The 25,124-nt window shown below is 38.8% G+C and overlaps 1 protein-coding gene across 1 annotated transcript in view; it reads right to left on the reverse strand.

Moving 5' to 3' along the window:
- Positions 1–25,124, reverse strand: part of fstl4 (follistatin like 4) — a 196,909-nt gene that overhangs the window by 111,341 nt on the left and 60,444 nt on the right. Inside the window, exon 4 of the mRNA XM_022762535.1 lies at positions 15,420–15,662. Within this exon, the coding sequence (XP_022618256.1) occupies positions 15,420–15,662 (243 nt within the window). The remainder of the gene's footprint in view (positions 1–15,419; positions 15,663–25,124) is intronic.

A 25,124-nucleotide genomic window follows, 5' to 3' on the forward strand; every position in this document is an offset into this window, starting at 1 on the left:
TTGTCTGAGGAAACAACGAGCAATGGGGGGGAAAAAAAGGGCAAAAGAATGGGATGAAGAAAAACTATCAGACAGTATTGTTCCAGTATTGTTGGGTTCAAGATGTGCTCTGTAGTTTTCTAGCTCTGCTGAAAGATTGAACTAAACTTTCAGTTTCTCAGAGGTGATCATGATATTTTCTGATTTGAAGAGATCTTTTGTGAAGCTGCCAAATGATGCTGTTTCTAGGAAAATATTCAGTAAAACGACAATTTTGCAATATAAATCTACTTTTACCAAGTTATTATCATCAAAGAAAACCAGAGCTCTGTGCTCCATATATACCAGACACATTGTAACTGTTTCTGTATAATGTAATTCCGCAACTGAAGACTAATTTAGTCTGGTCTGTACAGTGCAGCACAGAATCGAGCAGTGAATGCATGTCTGTTTATCCTGGAGAGGAGATCCCTCCTTCCTTGCTTTTGATTTTTGTCCTTTTCTCTTTTAATTCAGAATTTTTCTTATCTAGATTGAAGATTTAAGGCTGAAGCGTCTAATATGGTGTTCAGATTTTAAAGCACTCATACAATTTTTAATTTGGGGCTACTTTAATTAAATTGAAACGGCACCGATTCCAAGACTGGATCATTAATAACACACTAAAGGAGATGCATGTACACAGAAGCATAGGTTATAGTGGAAAAAATGACTGGGCAAGACAACTGTCACCCAAAAAATCAGACACCACTGACGACTGAGACAGAAATAATAAAATGTTAACAGGATTGAATGGAAAAAGTCACTTTCTGACTTTTAATTACAATCATATGTCAACAAAACAATCGTGCTTTAAATTGTGTCAAGAATTTAAATTAAATTAATTAAGTGCAGCAGCACCTGTACAAACATGTAGTGCGGTTTTGAGAAAGATATTCCTAAGTCAAGGGCAACAGAGAAGTTTCCTTGACATGGTGTGTGAACACTACAAGCATTCCTCATTAAAACTGGGGATTACAACTGGCTGCCTTCTTGAATTAGAAGTAGGCCACATTTTCAAGAAATGGTAATGATGCCAATTAGCAATTTAGCTATTAATTACACTCACACGCACGCGGATGAGCATGTGGATATGTGTTAAGTCAAAACTAAGGGTCTGCTGCCAACAAATAGCTTTGCAGTGAATTGTGTGGACCAGCAATAGTCATTTAGTGATTAAAGACTCATTTGTCACAGTAAGGTCACAGGTTTGACCACTTGAGCAGACAAATGTTCTATAAAATGGCCTTTAGTAAGACACAGCGCCTCTAATCATTTGCTCAAACAAATGCTTAAAATGTAGAGAATGAATGCAGATGAGTGAACAGTGAAAGGAGAGAAGCAAACAAATTGCGGCATTAGTATCATGAGTAATAAGCAACCTTCGCCTTCCACCCAGTTGTAAGTAATTCATTTGAAGTGCAGTGACTAATTCATATGAAATGGTATCCATCACAGAAAAAATCACACATCACCATGCAGTGCATAATGCAACTCTGTTGCATGATAATGAGCGAAGCCAAGGATCACACTTGAGTTCACCACAAACTAAAAGTCTAATGCTACATAAAGAATGCACAAGACTTTGACTATACTGGGTGAATGTAATTGCAGCCGCAAAATAAAACAAGTCACAAGCAGGCCCTCTCAACAGAATTACATGTTTTTAATCCACCACCACTTTATGCAGTCTAAGTAGTATTATTTTATTCGCAAATGTATTCTTTTGGTTTCCATAATTGATTCGAACTAGATGATAAATTGTCTCTGTCTCTTACACTGTGACTGAAGGGCTGCTATTGTTGATGCAAAAAAGATACTCAACCGTGAACTGTGTTGAGTTTCAAAACATTAACAGAGAGCTGGGAGGAATTGTGGGGATTCGGTGAGTTCTGAGAAATTGAGTGAGTGTGTGTTTTATTTATATTTTATGTTTATATAAGTGGAGTGTTCCCTGCATGTGGAAACACCATAGCTGTGAGGCATCAAAAGAAAGTGGTAATAATACATTCGCATTTAATATACAATTCACCCAGCAGTAACTACTTTAAATGGTAATTTGGCTGCTGAATAGGGAGAGTGTACCGTATTTTAAATGTTACTTTCCACATCATGTAAAAGAAGCTAACCCTAAACCCTACTAAAGAGATTTGTTTCAACTATCAATGTTTAAAAGGTTTAATCTTCACGTGATCTTGCTGTCAACATCACAGCTTTTAGATATAAAACAAAATATCTGAGAGGAAAAACTGATGTGATAACATCCTATCACATCTCCTAAAAGCTATAAGCTACAAGAATAAACCCGACGAGGAGAAGGTTCTAGTCATAAAACATGAGCAAACTCAAAGAAAACCCCTCCCCTTTAAATACTGTCAGGTAATGATACTGAGCAATTAACACATTCTTACAGCAAATACTTTTGCTCAAATGTGAAAAAGTTTTTATACCATCACCACTGTAGCTGCCGACAGTAATTAGACTGCAAATTTAGAAGTGTCACACAACTAGAAACCATATTGATACTATTAACAAGTTTATGCGTGAAGAAAAAATAAGCTTCCGCATTAGTACATGAGTAATGAAGGTCAGTGAAATCACTGGTGCTCTAAATAGTATTGTGTATGTTCAAGAATTAGCAATTTATCACTTCCAGGTTTAGTTAAAAAGAAAATTTCTAATTTTTTTCCCCTCAGTGGAGGTAAAAAAAAGTTTCCCAGAGAAATAAATAAAAAAACTCAAAATTCACAAACAATTCACTTGGCATTAGTACTCTCAATGAAATACTGTAACAACAGGAGAAAATAAAACTCAGCCCTCAGGTACAAACAATCTAATTAAAGAGTAAATTGTAAATAACAGTAGCTGAATTGGCAGCATCACTGTGAATCGTGCCAGCAGGCATAGGAACAGCATTGGCACTGTGACCAGATGGCGCCTAACCTCAAGAGAAAGCTACTGGTCCCTGTTAGCATCAGTGACACCTGTAACATAGGCGCTAAAACAAAAAGGTCAGCAGCATCCATCCATACTGCTCCTATTCTCTAAGGAAATCAAGTGGGATGAGCTTGAAAACAATAACACGGACTGATAACTTCCCTGAGGCAGCTGTTGGGGTCGTTACTCCCTTTGGGTCTTAGAATTATAGCACTCTCCGTAGTCAGCGACTTATGGTTGAATAGTGACTCGATGATGCAAATAAGCTCTGTGGTACTGAGATGCTGTACTTGCTAATAATAAGCACCAAGGGCACCGTGTCACTCAATATATTGGAGCTACAGTAGCTTCTTGCCTTGGTGTGATGGTATGAAGTGACCATGAAATATATGAAAAAAACAAAATGCTTGCTCCTTGAAAAAGAGAACGTAATGTGATAATGTGATTGCTACCCTGCTGTTCTATTCAGTGTGTATACATTTTTTCACAGTAAAAACGAGCTAAATAGTTCATATACAGAAACAACATGTCAGCAATTCAGGACCACTGTTTATTAGTCAAAGCGAAAGCCAAATAAAGCCTCTCTTATTATAAATGGTCTCTTTATGCTGTTAGCCATTAAATCACGCATTTATATAAGGAGTGACCTTTGTCAAGTCGAAACAGACACTATTTAGAGCCATTTCATATGAACTACCACTAAATAAATCTGAATGAAACCAGCAGTCGGGAAACATGGTGACATTGGCTACTTTCAGACAGAGTTTACTCAAAAAAGCCCTCAAACAAATAAATGCCAAATATATCATATCACAAAGTGATTTTCAGAATTTGCTACGATGGCTAAAGATGTAATTTAGTGGTACTTTAGTGTGAGGTTTCCAGGAGACCTTGGAAATCAACACTCAATATGTGCAGATTTTATTTTGAGGGTTCCTTATACCCACATTTTGGAACTTCACATTTTCTGTTGAGAGTGGTATTTAGAGAGTGTAAGTATCTCAAGTGCCTTGGTCAAATAGAGGGCTATGTGTGAAGCTGGGCAGTCATTCAGTTGATCATTCAGTCAGCTAGAGAGTTGGCAAATCAGTTGCTACAGCACATTGAGCTGCGCTAGTTGTCAATCTGGGCCTGTTCTTTGCCCTCTGGTCAAACTGTTGAGCTGGCAGAGTGGAAATATATAATCTGACAGCTCATATTACACAGGACAGTGGAGGGACTGTTCAATTATCTATTACAAGCAAAATCAGGAGGAAACTAAGAGGCAGAGAGAAAAGAGAGAAGTGACTGTGAGTTGAGCTAGGAAACATGAAAAATGTCACCTGCTTAGACAAACTTTATGAGAGTGATTGAGTATCATTTAATTTGATGATACCCTACACCCAAGCACAAAGGCATAAAAGCAAATGACTGACAGTGAGCATTAAGTGCCAAATGAATTTCAGTTACTGCAATCCAAAGCAGATAATGATTACTAAGTGCAAAAATAGCTTGCTGATGTCTTATCTTTGGGATAGTTGTGATTATGAAATTGATGTGCTGATTATACGGTACTCTTAGTATTATCATGATTCTCCCGGGCTCTCTTTGCTAAAAGCGGTTCTGTAAAAGGTCCAATTCAGAGGAGAATTAAAGTATTTCTTGCACTCTTCCAAAATTATAATTTTGTGGATAATTCTTTAGATCGTTTTTGTATATATTTTGTATATAGGTATTATTTAAAAGTTATTAATGGTTAGACAAAAACCACTGTAATGTAAGACATGATGCACATCAAGCTCTCATTTCTGCTTCCGTAACTGTAGTTCATCTGCTGACATTTGGGGAGCCAGGCCACAGTCAGACCAAATCTATCATTGTATTTCTTCTGCATTGGCATAACCACATAAACTACATTAGATGAGGCTGTGTCCAATTTTTTCTGAGTGTTTGCATTACACACATGTTTTAACTGTGATCATAGAAGCACTTTGAGCTGCAGAGTAGATATAAGTTAGGATAATAACATAATTTGACATAACTGCATTGTACTGTGTTTTTAGTTGGGGCCCCAAGTAGTTATATTCATAATGCAGCATACACTGTATATAAAGCAACATATTGGAAATACAAATTTAACAATTGTAGAAATGAAAAATTGTGACAGCAAAGAAAGAAGAAGACGTTGTGATGGATTAGGAGTTAACACAGCCATGAGTACGTTTTATACACAGAGCCTGTGTATGTGTGCGTGTGTGTGTGTGTGTGTGTGTGTGTGTGTGTGTGTGTGTGTGTGTGTGTGTGTGAGTGTTTGTGCTTGTCAGGGACATATAGTGTGTATGATTTTTTTTTTTTTCCACCCAGGGTCACTTTGCCTTGAAGTGATGCTTATATTTTTATTTTTTTATTTTTCCAGGCTCACACTCTACTTAAGCTCTGAACCAATTTAACACAGACTGGGGAATGCAGAGAGAAGCTTGACAGAGTCACTCAAATCCCCGTCTGCACTATATTGGGGGCATAGTGAGAGAAATGAGGGTGAAATACAGAGGAGAGAAAAGTGGACTATGGAGGGGGAGGGGGGTTGTGGGAGGAAGACAGATCTGCATGGAAGCAGAGAGAGAGCAATGTGTTTCTCTCTTGTATAAAAGGCAGTTTACTACCAAGCCTGGCAAACAGTAAATGCATTTCTTGATTGCCGTCTAAAATGCTAATGCATGGAGAGACGTTAATAATCTCACTTGTGAGTAATTGGATCCCAGCTTTGACAAAAACACGTCCGATAAGCAAAGTTTTCAAAGTTGGGTCCAGAAGCACTGGCAGCCATATGTATTTTCGTTTTATGCAGCCATTAAACTGATGAAAGAATCGTGAAATGAAGGGGATGGACCAAATGAATTCATTTGTCACCCTCTAATTTCTCAGTGTTTCAGAAGCATTTGCCAACAGCTTTTAAAAATTGGTGTTATGAACAGTAATAAAAGCAGACCATGTAGATGAACAGCTCCAAAATTTATGCAGTACCACCTGTTAGCTCAACAACAGACGAGACAGAACGCCACAATGGCTTCCCCTGAACACAGTCAAAATTAGGGATCTGTTAATTACTTCAACAGCAGAGAGAAACAGGGAGCACATGTGTGCACATGTAAGAGACACAGGAAGAGAAACAAAGAAATTGAATTCCAAATGGCAGTGCACTTTCAATTTATTCACTCCTATCTCACATTTCAATTATCAATAAAGCCGTGCGTGCCAGGCTGGGCAACATGCGTCAAAAGCTAATCCACGAGGCCCATTGTGGTGCGGCAGGGTGCAGCTCATCACTGAAAAGGCAAAGTGATAGCCAATGCCAATGTTCTGACAAGCATGTCAAAATCTCTTAGGCATGAGTAAACATTCTCTTTCAGAAGAGATTATTTTGTTTTTGTCATGACAGAAGTGGTGTGTCTTCATTTGTGTGAGTGAGTGTACTTCTGTGTGTGTAATTTGTTGTGCTTGTGTGTTTTTGTATGTGTGCATAGACCAAGAAAAGGATGAGTAAGGATGAGTAGGCAATCTATGTTAGTGAGGCGAAGAATAAAAGAACAAAAAGCAGAGTGTGCCAGAAGACTAGAGAAGAAAGTGACTGGATTATGAATGTGGATCAGAATAAGATAAAATAAAAGCTTCTGCAATTTCCATTATATAAAACACTAACAAATGCAGATGTCTATGAAACGTGTCCAGGCAATAAACCCTTCAAAATCTGCTGTATTGGTCAGAGAAGGATGCCGAATTTGTGAAAAGTGATACAAAAATGTCACTTATCTGTGACACCAACCGACTATTCTTCATGTGAAGATTAATAAAGCAGACATGATTCCCAAGTATTTTTTTTTAGAATTTCTTAAAGGTTCTGGTAATTAAGATACCACAACTGTGGAAAAAGGTACATCAGCCAAACACATCAAGATGCAACAAAATATTTTGCTGCATGATGTGCATTTGGACATTTATCAAGGTTACAGATCCTGAATGAATTATATTTAAACGTAAGACAAAAAAATAACAGAAAATACTTTGGCAGTGGTCTGTATTTGTAATACAAATAAAAAAAACCATCATTCAAACATCACTCAAAACTGCATTTGACTTGCAACTGACACTACTTTAATATGCTCTGGCTTATCAGCTTGTAGTCATTTGCTTGTAGAACAGGACAAGAAAACAGATCCGGAGCTATAAGTAGATACAAATAGGAGAACTCACTGATTTACAGTCAGTCAGACTGCTCTCTCTCACAAACACTCTCAAACTGAGGACCGACAACAGCCAATGGTGCTGGATGTACCACAGAAGCCACAGGCGATGGTCAGCTACAGACGCTCAATGACAGCCAGCTGTCGGCTCAGGGTCAAGGCCTTTATATCTAGACTACTACAAAAAATCGTATTACCTTTAGGGCTCCAATAAAGAAGTGTGCCCAGATTTGACATAGTACAGCTATTTACCACTGCCAACAAGTGAAGCAGCTTCACTAATTTATTTTCACATTAAGCTGGCCTCAAGGAATCCCAACCATCAGTAGATTCATGTCAGGTCTACTGTGTTTCTGTATTTTTCACAATCTCTTGTTGACTCTTGTCTCTTATTTGACCAAAATCAAAACCATCATCCTTGACCAACTAATATGTCTATATTAACTGTTCCCCCGGTCCTAGGGAGGGTCTTTTTTGTTTTAATCTTATTTTGTTTGGTTTTGTGCGTGGGGTGCTATTGATGTTACGCTGTGTTCACTGGCTGTACATCATTGCGTATATGTGTTATTTTTATTAAAGTAAAAAATAAAAACATTTAATTAAAAAAAATATATATATATTATTTTCGCTAAGTAACGCCAGAGAAAGATATCTCTGCCGCACTATAGTGTGATAAATACAACACATGAAACAGAATTTTCTTTGCTTGATTTGCTTGTCTGTAGTGTGGGACTGTTTTGTATTCTGTCAAACCCAAACATTTGTTCAATTTTTTTTTAGCTTATAAAACTAAAGCAGTACCACACACCATTAATTACTAATGTATTCAATGTTAGGAGAGGCTTCAGAAAATCATGATTCTACTCTTCATCATGCCTAAACATCACACCGGGTGTAGCCTGATTCAAAATGTCAGCTGTTGCCTTATCAGTGGCTGACAGGAAAGCAGCATACTGTTGGTGCAGTATCCTTGACTGTGTCCCACTACCAAAGCAGCGGGAGACACCAGTGGCCAAAGAGAGCTTTCAGTTTTCAGAGGGGAGACTGATGTTTATGAGGCAGGAGACCAGAGCTGGGCCAGGGGACATCTCTATCTGGGACAGGGCATCCATTTCATACAGCAAACGCTTCTACCATAATGAATCTGTGGGGAGGAAATCAACTTAATGCGGTAAAACCCATGTGACTGTTGACGGGAGAAAATGAGGAGAAAGGTGTTGGGAGGAAAAAAAACACCAAAAGAAAGATGGGATTAGTTGGACTGTTCGTTAATAAGCCCAGTGTAACAAATAAAAGGCTGTCAGGGGATGCCTGGAGGGTATTAGGTGTGTGTTTGTGTGTATCGGTGTGTGTGAGTGGACATGTTACACCTGGTAGCCTAAGCAGGCATTAGTCCTTATTAACCTAACAGAGAGATGGACGACAACTTCTGGTCCAATGGTACATTATGTGACCTGGACAACTTTACACCCTGCTGACACAGTTGAGTTATAAAGTGAGCATTTTTATAAAACATGTCATTGTGATGTAGAGCTGAATGGTGTCGTTTAATAGGGTGTAGCAGAACTAATGAAGGGTAATTTTACATTAATTGAGGAGTTCACTCAACTCATGCCAGTCATGTTCTGATCACACAGTAAGTACACATGAATATGATTGTTTCATTTTACACCACAGATACAAATGGTGAACAAGAAGCACACTTCAATGTTTCTAAGTACTTGTGTATAAAATACTGTATAAATCAAGTGGTTTCAAGAATTTTTCTAGAAACAAAGGTCTTCAAACAAGACAAAATAAGGCCTCTGCACCACAATCAAGAAAAAAATACTTCGATTATTTCTAAAAAAGTACTGGTTTTAACTTAAAGTTAACTGCAATGTTGACTTAGGTTTCTGGATTCTATAAATGCCACCAGACACTTTATTTCTTCTTCATTTCACCAAACAGAGAAATAGTGGGATTGCAGCCTACTTTTGTGACATTGCGTGAAAAAAAGTGTATTTTATAGCAGCTCTCACATCACAGTTACTTCAGTTTTGACAGAATAAGACCACACAGCAAAAGTCTGACATGTCTATAAAAGCACGCAAAATATTTTAGTCATTTAAATCCTACAAAGTATTGGCAAAAAAGAGAGTGTGAAACAAAAAAAGACACTGCAACACTCCAAGAAAAATGAAAAAAAATAATAATAAAAAAAAGTTGACATAGTTGCCACCTTCAAAAGCATCTTGCTGTGACCCTATCCAGCCTCTGTGTACACAACTAAAGCTATAGGGCTGTAGCTCACCCCAAAGTTGATCCTCCTTATGAGAGCCGTGTGTTTGCGTGACCGAGTTAATGGCCTCAGTCACAGAAGGGGGCAGAGGGTTAGTGAGCAATAAGATGGACGGCAGAGGCAGAGTGCAGCCATGGGCTGCGGAGAGGGCGGAGAGAGAAAGACGAGGGGGGCAGCTTTGATGGCTAATACAATAACTGTGGCTGCCCTCGAACGGGTCGGTATGATAAAGAGAAATCAGAAGGGTTGAGGCGCCTCTCAAAGTGGGACACATGGCAAACACGGATAGGTGACGAATGGCTTAAGGGGAGGGATGGAGGATGGAAAATACAAAGGAATTCTCAATCTCAAGATCACTGTAATCACTGAAATATGGCAATCAACAATTTACTGGCTGGTTCAATCCAATGATTTCCAACTCTGGGGTCAGGAATCCTCACAAGGGGTCACAAATGAAATCTGAGATGATTAACAGCATAGAAACACAAAAACATACTTCTGCAAATATCACTCCTATCACACTCAGTGGACATATACCACCTGTGACTAGGGGTTGCAAGTAGACACTGTTTTAATGGGTTATAAGGCAAAAAGGTTGGGAGTAATAGGTTTTATGGATGGGTGGCCAGATGAATAGATGGATGGATCAGTGTTCTATCCTCACTGAGGCTATGACCCTGGAGAGACTCCATTCTACTTTCCATCTGGCAGATGGAAATGCATTGACCATCTGATCAAAATCATCACAACGAAGTATCACCAGTACAACACTCATCCCTAATGAAGTGGTCATAGCAGGGCAGGATGCATTAAAGAATTAAAGAACGCCCCTGCTGAGCACCTTATGAAAACAGATGTCTCTTCCAACTCATCAGGAAGATGAAAGTGGTTGATCAACTGCATTAGTTCTTTTTAAAATGGTTTTAGAAGGAAGAGATTGCAATCAAAGTCAGGTCAGGAATAGGTTGACTTGAAGCCCAGTGCTCACCATACAGAAGGGAGAGAAAAGGTCTATCTATGCCATGCTAATTTCACAAATTAGCAGAGTGATTGGTTGTGGTCTTAAACGACCTTTCATAAATTGCAAGTTAATAAACTGCTTGCACAATGCCACATGTGTGATTGCGTCTTTGCATTTTACTGCATTTTTCCCTCATTTTCTGTTTGTATTACACTCTGGTGAAAACTCACTTCTCTTAGAGACCAGACTATGTCCTGCTTTACCATTCAACATAATCACACGCTGTTTAACAATGTTTTGAAAAAATCTCAGTTCTGTCGAAAAGGAAAGAAATACTTAACAAATGAGCTCATACTGTCCCAGGTTTCAAAATGTTTCTGTTGCCAAGTAATATCCAGGGAAAAAATAATATACACATATCAACTTGGATAGTTATGTCTGAAAAACAATCAGTCATTGGGTGGCACTGCCTCTCTATTAAAAGGTATTATCATCTTTTATGGCATCAGTTACTTGGCAAGAGAGGATGTCATTTTTCACATGGTGGAAAAAAAAAAACAAAAAAATGACATCCTCAAGGAAAACCTGTTTTATGGCTTTTGGCAATTACAATCTAAATGGGTTATTAGGATTGAGTGCAGCTGGCCCATCAGTCTTTTTTACTGACAATGTGCCCCTTATGCAGCCATTTGGGATCAAATAACTTAACTTTGAAGCTATTTATCAATTTGCCATTCTTGACTTGGTGACTTTAACTCATGTTAGACATTCAGAGTTTCGGTGTTGATTGTTTAGCAGGGTCTTTGTGGAGTGGATAGCTTAAGCTAGCTCAGAGTAATCTTCAAAGTGCTGCAAAGAAAACAGAATTCAACTTATTGAAAAGATGCAGTAATGAAAACCCCTTTATCCTATTTCATTTCCTTACACTTCTGTCTCTCTTTTACTATTCTCTAATAGTTATCTATTTACTTGTGAAAATACAATTTTATAGGTGTTTTTTCTTCCTCCATTGTTATTCTACTGTCTATTGTACCGTGCACACTTATTGCTAAGTTAATATGGATTACCAGCTAAACAGTCTTAGTGTAAATACATAGAAACCACTGACAGGACAGAACAAAGAGCTCCATCCAGAGCTTTACTGTCATCCTTTTTAACCTCTATGCAATCACCTCTCCTGTCTGTCACAAACAACCAAAGCATCACCAAACACTTTAGAGTACACCAGTCCTATCAGGTTAGAAGCAGACTACAGCCTCCTTCAAGCGGCATCAAAGAGAATATCTGGGTTCCCACCGACATCTGAGTAGTAGATTCCTTCACCTCTGCAGCTATGTTTGCCTCAACAGGTCTACAGTGGTTTGAACCATTTAACACTCTCCCTCGTTTCTCCCCACTGCCTGAAGAAAAAATAAAATAAAAATTTAATTAAAAATCATGAAACCAAAAGGTGTCTGTTTGTGTTTGTATGTGTAAAAAATCACACAAATGTCTGAGACCATTTTCCCATTCAAAGGAATAGGAAAGCAAAATAATAACCATATGAGCAAAAGAGAATTTTCAAGCACAACTATACACAATGCATGAGAGAGGTTGCCTAACACATCCTAATGTGTCATGGACACAAAATAAAACATGACTCAACCTCATGGCTGGCGTACCTGTGCAAAAATTATTTAGTTAGTGGTACAGTGGTATTGTCCAATCAGGCTTTTGGAAAATGTTCATATTGTCAGTCATCCATTGTGCAGTTTACTTTAAAGGATACTTGTCCCTTGGAAATGTCTTGACAGATCATGTTGTCAATAACCAAGACCGTGCAGGCTCAGCAGCCACAGCATGCAAATAATAATTTCAGATGACAAAAGTGTGAATGGTGAATGCTATTCCCCAGCCTCAGGGCAGCAGCAGAAAAGACAAAGTCGCCTTTTAGCTTAAAACAATATTTTGTGAGATGTCTTGAGTGACCTGGTGGTCGAACAGTGATTGTAAATGACATTCTGACTCAAAGCTATATGAATAAACAAAACCTTAAAATCAGTTCTGTAAGTGGGAGCTACTGAAATGAGGTCGGCACAATGGAAATGTGGTCTTTTTTCTTTTGCCAGTGTGGAGAGTTTTGAACTGGCTGTGCACAGAGAATCATAATAATCCAGATATGCTGAAACGAAAGCCTGCATACGAAAGCCTGCATAAGTACTTGCCAAATTTGAGACTGTGACTTTGGCCATAGCCCTGAGGAAACTGGCTTTCAGAGCTGAGCTTTTAGGTTTAAAGTTGAAACCAAAATTACAATAAAAAAGAAAAAAAAAAAAACAAACGCATAAAAAAAAAAAAATGATTTCACCAAGTAGCTTCCTACATAGCCGCAGGGACCAAAGACATCTATTTCGTCTGAGAGTAAAAACTTTTTTTTATTTTTTTTTGCCATCTAGCATTTAATTATCTCTGGGCTCTAAAAATGGGCCACAAAATATATAATAAAAACACAAAAAACAGAGGAGAAACTGGAAAGAAAAAAAATCAATGTGTTCAAAAACAAAAAGAAAATGTAGTTTCATCTACTTTTTATTTAATTTGTTTCAAAGTGAAACAAAATACTGCAAGGGAACAACAATGCAGCACTCCCTGAATATTACCCGTTTGTCTATACAATATTGTTGTGTTATCCAAGTGCAATTTATCCAGCAGATTTTCTGGTCCTTTTTTTGTTGACTTGGAGCACCTGCTAAATCCTGACACAAATTTCATTCATAGGGCAGTGAGGAAAAAGCCAGCAAGGTGGCTCATTCTGCAGCAGGCCATACCAATGTTTGGTTATACAGGCTTTAAAGAAGGCTTTATTTTCCAGAGTTTTGAGTGAGACAGTAAGGATTCAAACAAAGCAGAACAAGATCACCACCAGCCAGAGGCCAGAGACAACTTAACCACTGAACTACCTCTCCAGTTCCTCCAGTGACTACTGAAAAAGGATAATTGTGAATAATGATTCTAGCACAGCACAGTGAGACATGCCTCCCAATGACATCTTTGTATGTCAGGTGAAATAATTACTTCCCATTTACGGAGACACACATGCACACGGGATTCCCGTGACATATGACTGATTTCCAACATTTTCCATCTCCTGCTGGTTTTCATTCAGACATCTCGGGTTTAAGCCTAATGTTCCAACTGAACATCCCTGATGTGGATTAGCAATGCATGGCGGTGTGTGCCAGGAATCCTTCCCTCCCTAACGTGATAGGACTTAAAGTGCTATATGCCATGTTTGTTTGTGTGAGCATGTGCATGTTTATTTCTGCTCAGCATTGACAAAGCCATGCACTCTAATTAACTATAGCTTTAATTTCTTACATCTACACCCTGAGGGACAAAGAAAGTTTTAAGTGGAGAAGATGCCAGCAGGTACACTGCACATACGCATGCATACTTGCAGTATTTAAAAGTGGCTGTCAACTCCCAGTCATTGGTAAAAAAAAAACAAGACAAAAAAAAAACAAAAAAAAAAAACATATATATATTTGTGTGTTTGTGATGGTGTGTGTGTGTTATGTATAGTTAAAATTAGCAGAAACCCTACCTAGCACTGTTACCTTTAAATCGAAGTCATGATGAAGCGACTGGGCTGTTTGTTGGATAATAATGCTGACTGTTCATGCTGAGAGTGCACTTCTGCTAATGAGTGATAGCCACGGAGTGAACATTTTAATGATTTACCATAGAGAGCTGGTGATCCTCAGTAACCTAGTGGTGATTTGTGAGTGCCAGGATATTGATGTAGTAGAGGTAGTACGGGGGGGGGAGTTTCTCAGGAGTTAGACTGTATGTGGACATACTAAATGAACTTACAAATGTTTGCATGAGCACCAGGGTTTATGACATAGATGTTTAAAATCTTCTGAATTTAAAACTCAGCATTATAATTCCACAATTAGACTGATCATTAAATCAACTTTTAGCGTGCTACTATAAATTATTTAGATGCCAATGTTTGCGATAGGCCCAACTGCCAAGTGACTATGCTGATTGAACTGAAAGGAGTGTGATTACAGCAGCAGAATACACAGAGAAGATGAATACAGGTCCTGATAAAATATGCTTAGTGTCTGAGTGCCAGTGTCAGTGCTTAGCCATCGTTTCCCAGACAAACTCCACCCTGAGCCACAGCCTTCAGTGCCATACTACAAATGATTTCATTCTTTCATCTTGACTGAGAAGGTGGCTGACAGAAACGGCATGATTTCCACAGTGATTGATGTCTGTGACTAGAGCTTGACAGGTTGCAACGTGTAACAAAACAATTGCTTTGTTTGTCTGTACAACTCTATTATTGTTTAAATGTTTCAACATCAAACTAAAGTCAAAGCCCCACTGCAGCCTTGAAATAGCTCAAAACTATGCTGCAGAGGTATCAGAAAATAATCTGGGGGCAATTTTCACTCACTCAAGTGTTAACCTGCACCAGATTCAGTAATGCAGTCAGACATAAAAGACAAAGTCTGTGCTGCATCTCTGCGTTCTTGTTGTGGTGTGGCAACAGCACAGCAAAAAAGTAATAACTGTAACAACCTATATGATGTTTACATACTCTAATATCTGTTTGCTTTTCCTAAGGCTTTCATATTATCTCAAATTCAGTAATTCAGTAATTTACTGAATCACATGCAGCATTTTTATCAAACAGCTGAAGTTATTACATTTCAAGATATTGTTATCAAATAAATATATGGAAATCTGAATGAATTAATATATAAATTAATATTACATTTTTGCAACTACTTGGATTAAAACTGATGTAATATGCCATTAAAGGTACTGTATACAACATTTAAACTTCAATCACTCCCACATTACTTTTGAGACAACAGCATAACTATTGGAAATTGGACTTTTTAAACCAGCTGCTGGTCATTTCAAATAACTTGTTGAACTAGATCTTTTTACAGTGTATAGCAGCCCTTTGCAGTGTCAGTGTATCAATGCAGCAGTAAAGCAATACCTTTGAAGAAGCACTCCTTGCTGTGCACCACATAGATTCGTCTCCTCTCCAGGCAGGCGGTGCGGTAAACCTCGCAGTGGTTCTCGTAGAACCTGCCGTCTGAGCCACACACCGGCACAAAAGAGGGCCGACACTTTTCCTGGCAAACGCACTCGGCACGGCCAGTTTCTGCCATCAGCACACACTGCCGACCCCGCCCACAGTAGGTCCTCCGACATGGATCTTCGTCTGGGTCGGAAAGGGCTGAAGAAGCAAAAGAAGAGTGTTTATTTATGAAAGCAGCAAGACTAAATAAAAAAAAGTTCATGAAAGCTAATGAGTAAAATAAAATCTAGAAAAAAAAAAAAGGAAAAAAAAAAGAGACAGGGAAGCGTTTGTTTGTATCCACATATTTTACTTGTCTTTATGACTCTCTGAACAGAGTCACAGAGACAGGTACAAGATAGAGATCAGCTGAAGTTGCACAATGCAAAAAATATACCTTGCTCATCAGCAAGCTCACTAATCACGCTGAGACAGACAAAAGTATTGTGTCCTTGCGGTTTCATATCCAGCTGAAGTTGGTAGGTCTATGAATCATATTTGTGACTATTTGTCACCAATGACAGCGCAGTGCTACTAAACTTTGAATAAATAAATGAAACATGCTGTTAGGGTTCAATAACAGATTCAATAACATTATAATAACATAACTTATGATGGACTACTCAGACAGGCTGGCTGTATCAGGGGCCTCACCCACTCTAGTAAAGCAGCAGGATGCAAACTTAAGACCTCAAACAGGAAGAATTGAACACAGAATTTCATGATATCCTAGTATGTCACAGCAAGGAGCAATTTTAAATGTCCAGTCCAAAGGATGTTATGTCATCATTTGAAAAACTTTGAACCAGTGAGGAGTACCATTTCATTCTCAGAGGCACTTTACATATTTGACAACAAATTCACTGTATAAATACAAAGAACATATTTTCCATTATATACATTATATCTCCTGCCTTACACAAATCAAGGCTTGGATTCATCTTGATTTTAACTAATACTGCATTAGATATGAGAGTAAAATAAAACAAAAGGAAACACATCTATTACAACATAGTAACAATAAGAATTACACAGTATGCACCAGAAATAGAAAAAGCGTAAACTCGAGCCAAACACCTCCAGTCCTGATCGCAGTTATAACACAGTGCTAACAAGGAGAATCCTTTTATTTAAAAAAAAAAAAATACAAACCCTAAAAATCAAACAACCAGGTGTCCTCATTAACACCTCTCAGCACTCGTTCACACATATTTGTGCACATCCGTATACAAACACACAAAAATATGTATACCTGAGTGTGTCAGTGCACTCAAAGTGCAAGTAGAACTTGCATCTTCTGCCCAACCTACTCTAGCCCCCGTCAACACACACACACACACACACACACACACACACACACACACACAAACACAAACACACACACACAGTTAACCATGTTCATAAGCCACTTGTCCTACACACACATACACATGCATGCAAAGATGCACACTGCACACGCCAGCATCCTCTCCACTCACTGCCTAGGACACCTCACTTCTTCCCCCTGATTTAATCTATTTGCACTTAAAGCAAGTCAAAAAGATGCTGATCCCACCAAATGCTCCACCTTGGATTGATCTTTCCTGACTCTATGAGCTTGACCAGGAACCTCTTCTCTTGTTGTGATCTGAGGACTGGATTTATGGGCTCACATGCCTCGCGGTTATTGCAGTAAAAAGTGCATGATTAAAAGGTACAAACAGGGTAGGGCTGCTTGATTATGGCAAAAATCATAATCACGATTATTTTGATCAATATTGAGATCACAATTATTCAGCACGATTTCTCATTAACTTTGGGGGAAAAAAAAGAAAAAAAAAAAAGATTTCAAAAAAAAAAGCGCTGTGTCTATGTAGTTATTCCCATTATACACAACATAAGTTAAAGATATCTGAGCATGATACCCCCCGCCCCCGCCCCCACCCCACCCCCATGTGGTGCCTCTCATGCCCATCTGCAAAAATGTCCGTGGGAATAAATTAGACATTAAAAAGTTGGAAACCTTCCCTGAGTTTACACATTATTCATATGATCACGAGAAAGCAAGATCAATATTAACAAATTTGAACAACTTCTACTAAAGCATCCACACAGTTAAATTCACTGACAACTCCAGTTTAGAGTCTATTTGATCAAAGATCATGTGTTTTTATGTATAAATAAATACATGTTACATGCAAAGAAATTAATAAAAATTAAAAGTATACTTTATGACGAGTAAAGAGTCTTCACAGCTTCACAGTTTTTATTTTCTGCGGCTGAAGGAAGCCCTATAAAATCACCAATAAGAGTTCTCACCTTCCACAACCCTTAACTCCCACACTCTCCGTGCTGTAAAAAAAAAATTAGAAATTCTAGTGTAAAAGAAAAACTTCACCCTTAAATGACCCAGTTAGTTTTACCAGTTTCTTCTTTTCAAATTTCAAGCCTTCTGTCTGCCCTTTTTTTGTTTTTTTTACCTTTGATGTTAACAAGCTCAGTTATTTGCCATGGAAACCAGGGCAAATATAAAGGAGATGCCTGTTGGCTGCAGTACTGTGAGAAACAAATAGCACAGTATGAACAACCTCAATGTCATGGTACAGAGGAAAACAACACTAAAAAATAGTGAAAATGAAACCATGATTTTAACAGCTAAACAAAGTACAACAAAAGCTACAGCTGTCTGTCATAACATTACATTTCAGTTATGGCACACTGTGACTGTGACCATTACTAGGAAATGAATACACATCCCAAAGGGACTTAGTGGCCGTTGTGCTATTGCTGTTTTGAGGTGGAGTCAGTTGAGATGCTGAGAAGGGGTCAGCTCTATTATCCCCCTGTGGAATAAGGCTAAAAACCACACTGGCTTAACTTAAAAGAGCCCAGTCCAGGCTTTTACAATCAAACTGCTGAAAACAGAAATTGAATTTGCCTAGAGTATAATCATATCTAAACTCTCAGCATATTCAATAATAGGGGTAATGTGCTGTTGTTGGAGGACAAAAGTCCCCTTAATTACCTAAAAGTGATCCAGGGCCGACGCAAAGAGGCACACATACACGCTTATACACACACATTAATACACCATCACCCTCCTACTCAGTTTGAGGTGTCAGTATACAGGCAAGCATACACTCTTGTGTTCAGTCACTGTCTAATACACAACATCTGTGCTAGTACAGACACAGACACACTGTCAAACTACGAATGGGATGATTAGTCTGTACATCAATTACTCAATCAAGATTAGGACTAATTGATGGAAAATTAAATATTTGAGAAATACACCAAATGTTTCCTGACTCCAGTGGCTTTCATGTACTTCTTTATGTCATCTTCGGGTTTTGGGACTGTTGGGTGGAAAAACTGAGTGATGCAAGGGCATCATTTTTAGTATCCACGAACTTGTGATGGGTATTTTTTTTATTACATTTGACATTTCATAGACTAGGCTGAAAATCAAATAAAAAACAATATAAAAATAGACTAGTCAATAAAAAATAATAATAGTTTAAGCCCAACACACAGTCAGAACTGACTTGGAAACACTGGCTCCTCCTTTATCATAATTAATCTGCTAAAGGCAGCTGTGGGTTGGGGGTGTGCCAGGTAAATACCCTGAGGGGAGTGTCGGGACGCAGCAGACGAGGAGGAGGAAGAGGAAGAAGAAGAGGAAGAAGAGGGGAGTAAGACAGACTTGATTCTTTTTTATTCCAGTTTACTAATTGTTGCGCGTGTCTCGGCAAAGCATCTGTGGGAAATGCAAAATAGCCCGGCTCCCTTGCGACCTTGCTGTTCATGTCAAGGTCGGGGACGATTACAAGATCGTTTGTATTCTCCAAGCGTGGGAGATTAAATGCTTAGCTACAAGCGTCCTGCGGCAGTTGCCCACCGGTGGCTGTCTTCCGTCTTCATCCTCCTCGTTTTCTCCCTCCCTCTTTCACTATTTTTTTTTTTTCCCCAGCATCAGCTCCCTCACCCTTTCCCATTTTGCTCAGAGAAAAGAATACATGAACAGCAGCAACTCAAACAACAGAAACAATAGCGCATAAAAGTTACATCTACAATACACAAGCTGTCTGACATTTAGCTAAGTCCTTGCACTCGCGTTCATCCTCGCTATAAGTCCTTTGTCTTGTGCTCTCTTGGACCATGTTGGCTGCAATTGTGGCTTGCTTAAGAGGCTAAAAGTGTCATTTGATAATCCTCCCTGTCTAAGCTGCCGGCACAGTGCTTATAAATGGCTCTTATAAGTTCAGAGGCTCTGAGGTGCCAAGACAATGCCAGGCTGACCATCCAGTGTCAAGCCTTGCATCCTTTCACTAGTTTTTTTTCTGGTGCTCTGTCTTTTTTTCCTCTTTACTTTGCTCTGCATGTGTATATTCTCTCTGTCGCTTTGTCAATACCCATCTGGTGTGGAGCTCTGGTGGGCTTCAGGGAAATTGAGACCGAGTATTGTCCACTATAATCGGAGATTTCCCAGACATGTTTAGCAAGGGCCACTGTCGATAATTGTAGGGGAGCATGAGGGATTTGTAGAAAGTGTTAAGACCATTTTGCCTTATCTTTCTGACATTTTTCGACAGACAAAGATAAGTTTCCTCTTTCATTTCCTTTTATGCATGACAAAGTGGATGAGAGCATAACTGGAGGCACAGCACAACTGTCTGCTTGACTGACTGCCTTTTCATTTGTCAGGAGAAGCTACAATCTTGTCAGTCTAAGCCTTCACTATATCATTGTGATGAAGCCATTGGCAATTTGAATCCACAGCGAGACATACAATCTGTATGCGCGCAATCACATATGCATTGTACAGCACACTCGCATAAAGAACACAGCACACACACAGGCAATAAGAAAGAGTCTGAATATGTCGCTTCACTCTGGAAGCAAAGTACTAATGTCCTCGCTCTATTTAACAACTAAAATATGCCTCAATATATTTATACCTGAGGCTAGACTCAAGCTATTTAAACCCCTTAAACATTTAAAAGCAATCAACAACAGACGTTATTTATTTTGTATTTAATCCAGCGCCACAGAGGGGGAGTTTGTTATTTTTGATACTTTCTCCTCAGAGAGACAGAGGGACAATTCCAGGCTTCTTACTAATTAGACTGGAAGAACATTTGCCCTGCTGATTTGGGACTCGCTGCCTGCAGCACTACAATGTTATAAACCATCCTGATCCATGGAAACACGGAAGCTACAGCCACAAATCCTTCAGGATATTAGTATGTGACATTTACAGAAACAGAGTGGACATTTTTTTTGCCAGCAGACAGATTTTGTTAGATGTGGTTCAGCCTCTGAAGTGTCCTTGTGTCATCTTTTCATTTAACTTGTGTGAGTACAGTTGTGTAGCATGTGTATGCACGCATAATGTGAATGTGTATGAAGCGCTTGTGTTCGTGCCTGTGTGTTTTGCAGCCCAAGAAAAGCTCTGTCACATCTGCTGATCCTACGGATCATTCTATTTGCTCTGAAGCAGCTGTACATAATTAAATTCTAAGACGCGCCGTCAAACACTGTCTCCCCTGTGTCGCGCTGTCGGACAAAGCACTTCTGACATGCACGCTGAGCTTGAATATCAATGGACAACAGCAGCCCTTGGTGCTAGGTGAGATATGCTGTGGCATACATACAGATAAGAACAAACTGTCAATTTTGCTGCATTGTACCCAAATTGATGCTACATTTCTGAGAGGATGGAAACAGGAATACAAATACCAAGAGGTGGAGTGTAGAATGCTGAGTTTTTCTTCAATTACATAGATATTTGAGAAAAATCTTTTGCTCTCCTTCTCCCTCTTTTTTAAAATTAAGAAATGATGGTTTTAAATTGTGTCCAGAGCATCCTTCAGTTGAAATCGTTGTTTGATTTTAAAAAATGCACAAAGAAATAGACTTTGACAATTAATTTGCACAACATCTGTCCGCTACATCCTTTGATAAAGCATTAATGACAAATTTACTAATATAATCTGACAGACACTATCGTCAATGACTAATATTTAGCTACAAAAATAACTACAGAGACTATGACAAATTTATTGGTTTTTGTGAGGGGCAGCTTGTTTAAGCACTTGAGTACTCACATGCACTGCAGACTACTGAAGCGGGGGACAAACCTACAATTACTACACACCCCACACATAGCTACTTACACCAACATACAAAGATTTTTACTCAGAAAGGAGCACATACTGAACAACACACTGGGCAACAGGGAAAACAAAAGTTAGTCCTGGGGAACTTTCTCTAAGGAACCTGCAAAATCCTGCAGAAGCATGAATTCTTGCATGTTCCTGCACTAAAACAGAAATTGACATCCATCAAAAACAGAAAAGTTTTTTTTTCTTTTAAATTAAATTTATGATGCGAAGTGAAGAGGTTAAATTTAATTGGAGAGACATGTGCAAACTGTCAGTTTTTCTTTTTTCTCCCACTACTAAAAATGTAAAATATCTTAATGAGAATGACAGATAGCTACTGGAACAGATGGCTAATGATTAGAGTCATTCAACACAACGCACTATTTTATTTCATCTTAATGCTAACTGACCCAGAGGGGTATAGACAAGGTCAGATCAGTCATGATGCCAAAGTCATATATATAATTTGACCAGCTATAGTAATTTGTGTGCCTGTCTTGATTTGTCAATATTCTGGCTGGATTTAAACATCGCTCCAAAAATCATCAGCAGGACAACTTTCCAACTATTTAATTTAATACTGCACATACGGCCTTCAGTAACATTAAAAACTGATGCTTGCTGTCAGGTAATGATGGAACATGTTAATCTGCTTAAACAAGGACGAAAAGTTGATCAAATTACATTTCTAAATTGACAAGTGACCAGACCAAAGTGATGGACCAAGAACCAAACAAACAAGACAGAAAGTAAACCAGACTTTGACTCAGTCTGGACAATAGAGACAACTAAGGCAACACCACTATGTGAAGTAACTTGAGAAGATAATTACATTTAATATTAACTTACTACCAGAGCCATTTTTCTCCATTAAGTGCTGCAAAGTACCCATTACCTCCATGACCTCATTCTTAATGGCAGGTTAGCCAGTACCTTAGTGTGCAGTGACTGAGTGGATGGACACTGAAGCTATTTCAGTCAGCTAATCTGAAGAATGGTATAACTTGTTATCTGAATACAGAGAGCATTATGCTAATAACTGTTATCTATAGGTTCTGTCGGCACACCAACACACACACACACACACACACACACACACACACACACACACACACACACACACACACACACACACACACACACACACACACACACACACACACACACACACGCACACAGACTATGGTCATGTAGAGGAAGCAGAGGCAGTTTTACAGACATTGAAAAAAACGTTTTAAATGCCACTTTTGCATGAACTCGTAACAGAAAATGAACATCCTCCTTTTATCCTATTGGTTTTTCCATGCAGTTAAAGATATAACAAAGTTATAAAACTGGACCCTGACTATTTTTAAACACAAACAAAACACTGGCAGTGGAGAAGCTTCACTGATATCTGAAGAGACATGGTTGGTAAGACTAAAGGAAGTAGTCATAGCTGATTGAGGGTATTTGTCAAGTCCCTTATCAACACAAGCTGACTCTGTTTTCCTCCTGTCTTGATGTTTCTTTTGCTCTACCCCTTCCTCCCAGACTATCGACTGCAATGGATGAAAATGGAAGAAGTAATCAAGTGAAATGAGGAGCTGGTCCATGCTGCTGTTTATGATGTCTTACAGTGTGTTGGGACACATGTAATGTGGTTAATGTACTTCTTTTCCTATTATCACACTCGCATCCATTACTTCAGAAGTGTAGAGCCAAATTTCTCATGTGTGTCCGTTTTTATTTGAGGACTCACACAGGTAGGAGTTAAAGTATGACAACTGTAGTAAATAAAATGTGGTGAAGTAATGGATGGTCAGCAGTAAGACAACACATAAAAAAGTAGTGAATAGTAAGAGAAAGCAGGAAAATGAGAAACTGAGACTAATAAAGGACAAACGCGTAGAAAGGGAATTAAACTAATGAAGCAAAAGAAAATTCAAAGACAGATGACAGACGATTGAGATGAAAAAAAGATGAGGACTTAAGAGAACACAAACAAATGATGGAACATTAAGACCACTGACAAGTTAAAATTCAGTGAAAGAGATTTGTATGTGAGACAGTAATGTTGCGGAGAACAGAGATAGGCTGGTTCAGCCTTCACAGAACAAGGATATTTGGTCTGTGCCTCGAAGAAAATGTCACTGGGCTCGTAAGGCTGGTTCAGCTGATAGGCCGGTATTGATCTTGATTGATCTTGAAAAAGGACCTTGGAGAGCGGGGGCTGCTGCTGCTATGGAGGTCTCCTACATGATCCACTATATTGGACATTTATTTGGAGGTTTGTGGGTCATTCTTTTACCGTGACCAAGCAGGGCACACCTACAGGTTAACATGATCATACAGTGTGTATTGCTCATTGTTTCACTGAATCAGTTTCGATACCTACATACTCAGCATATAATGTGTGGTAACTCCACTGTGTGACCCTCTACAGCCCCTCACTCTAACTTGTCTAACAAAACTTTTTTATATCTGGATGGACTCTAACACTCAAGGCCGTTTTCTTTATTCCTTCATTTCAGTTGACATTTTCCAACTACAAGCATTTCACCCAACAACTGTGAAGTGACAGATGAGCTGTTGTGATGCCTCATGCTGGCCATGAGCTACACCACATTTTATACAAATATTTATTCATTTATTTCCATCCACTGAGTCTCTTTCAGGGTCACAGTGGGGTCTGGAGCCAATCGAAGGACTCACTGAGAAGAATGTACAAAAAGTTGTTTGGGAAAAAAAAAAAAAAAAAAAAAAACTTCAAAACTAACTAGTGACATTTAAGAATTAATTTTTATGCAAGAAAACAGCTAATTTAGATGTTGACATGATGCAACATGTTTTCTCTGGGTAACCTGGAGTGCGACTGCCCACAGGGTAGGAAAATAAGAGTGGAAAAATGGAGGTGAAGTAAAATCGAAAGAGGCGCACAGGCAAAAAGCTGGTGAACCATCTGGGAGTACAAAGCTTTGACAACACAGAGAAACTAGTGTGAGGCCGGAGTGAGATGGAATTCACACTCGGCAGCCATCAGTCACATGGTCACATTGAGTAAGGTATGACAGGTACCTGCTTCTCACTCTGTGGGCTGCCCTCCCCTGGGGACTGAAAATGATTTGGGCGGGTGGCAGTGCTTCCTCTTGTGAAATAATGAATTTTAGATGCAGCCTCTGGGCTTTCTCAAATAATAAAGTATGAAGAAAAGCTGTAAAAGGGCAAGAAATAATCATTGTTTGGTAATAACAGTCTGACAGACAGGATGAGCTTAAGTCAGGGGTGCTCACAAGTTTGGTGAAGGAGCATTTGCAGTCACTTTAATTCTGACATTGGAATGTTTCTTCTCTCCCAGGTGGCTTTCACTTCAGTGTTATCACTATAATTCTACAGATCGGGTAATAAAGGTTCATCTGTTTAAATTTCACTTATATTGTGAGACACATTACTTATTTCATCCTACTGACAAATTTTCCCGTTTTAATGAAAAGACTTA

The sequence above is a fragment of the Seriola dumerili genome, unplaced genomic scaffold, assembly GCF_002260705.1.
Source record: "Seriola dumerili isolate Sdu_G_001 unplaced genomic scaffold, Sdu_1.0 BDQW01000449.1, whole genome shotgun sequence".
Lineage (NCBI taxonomy): Eukaryota > Metazoa > Chordata > Actinopteri > Carangiformes > Carangidae > Seriola > Seriola dumerili.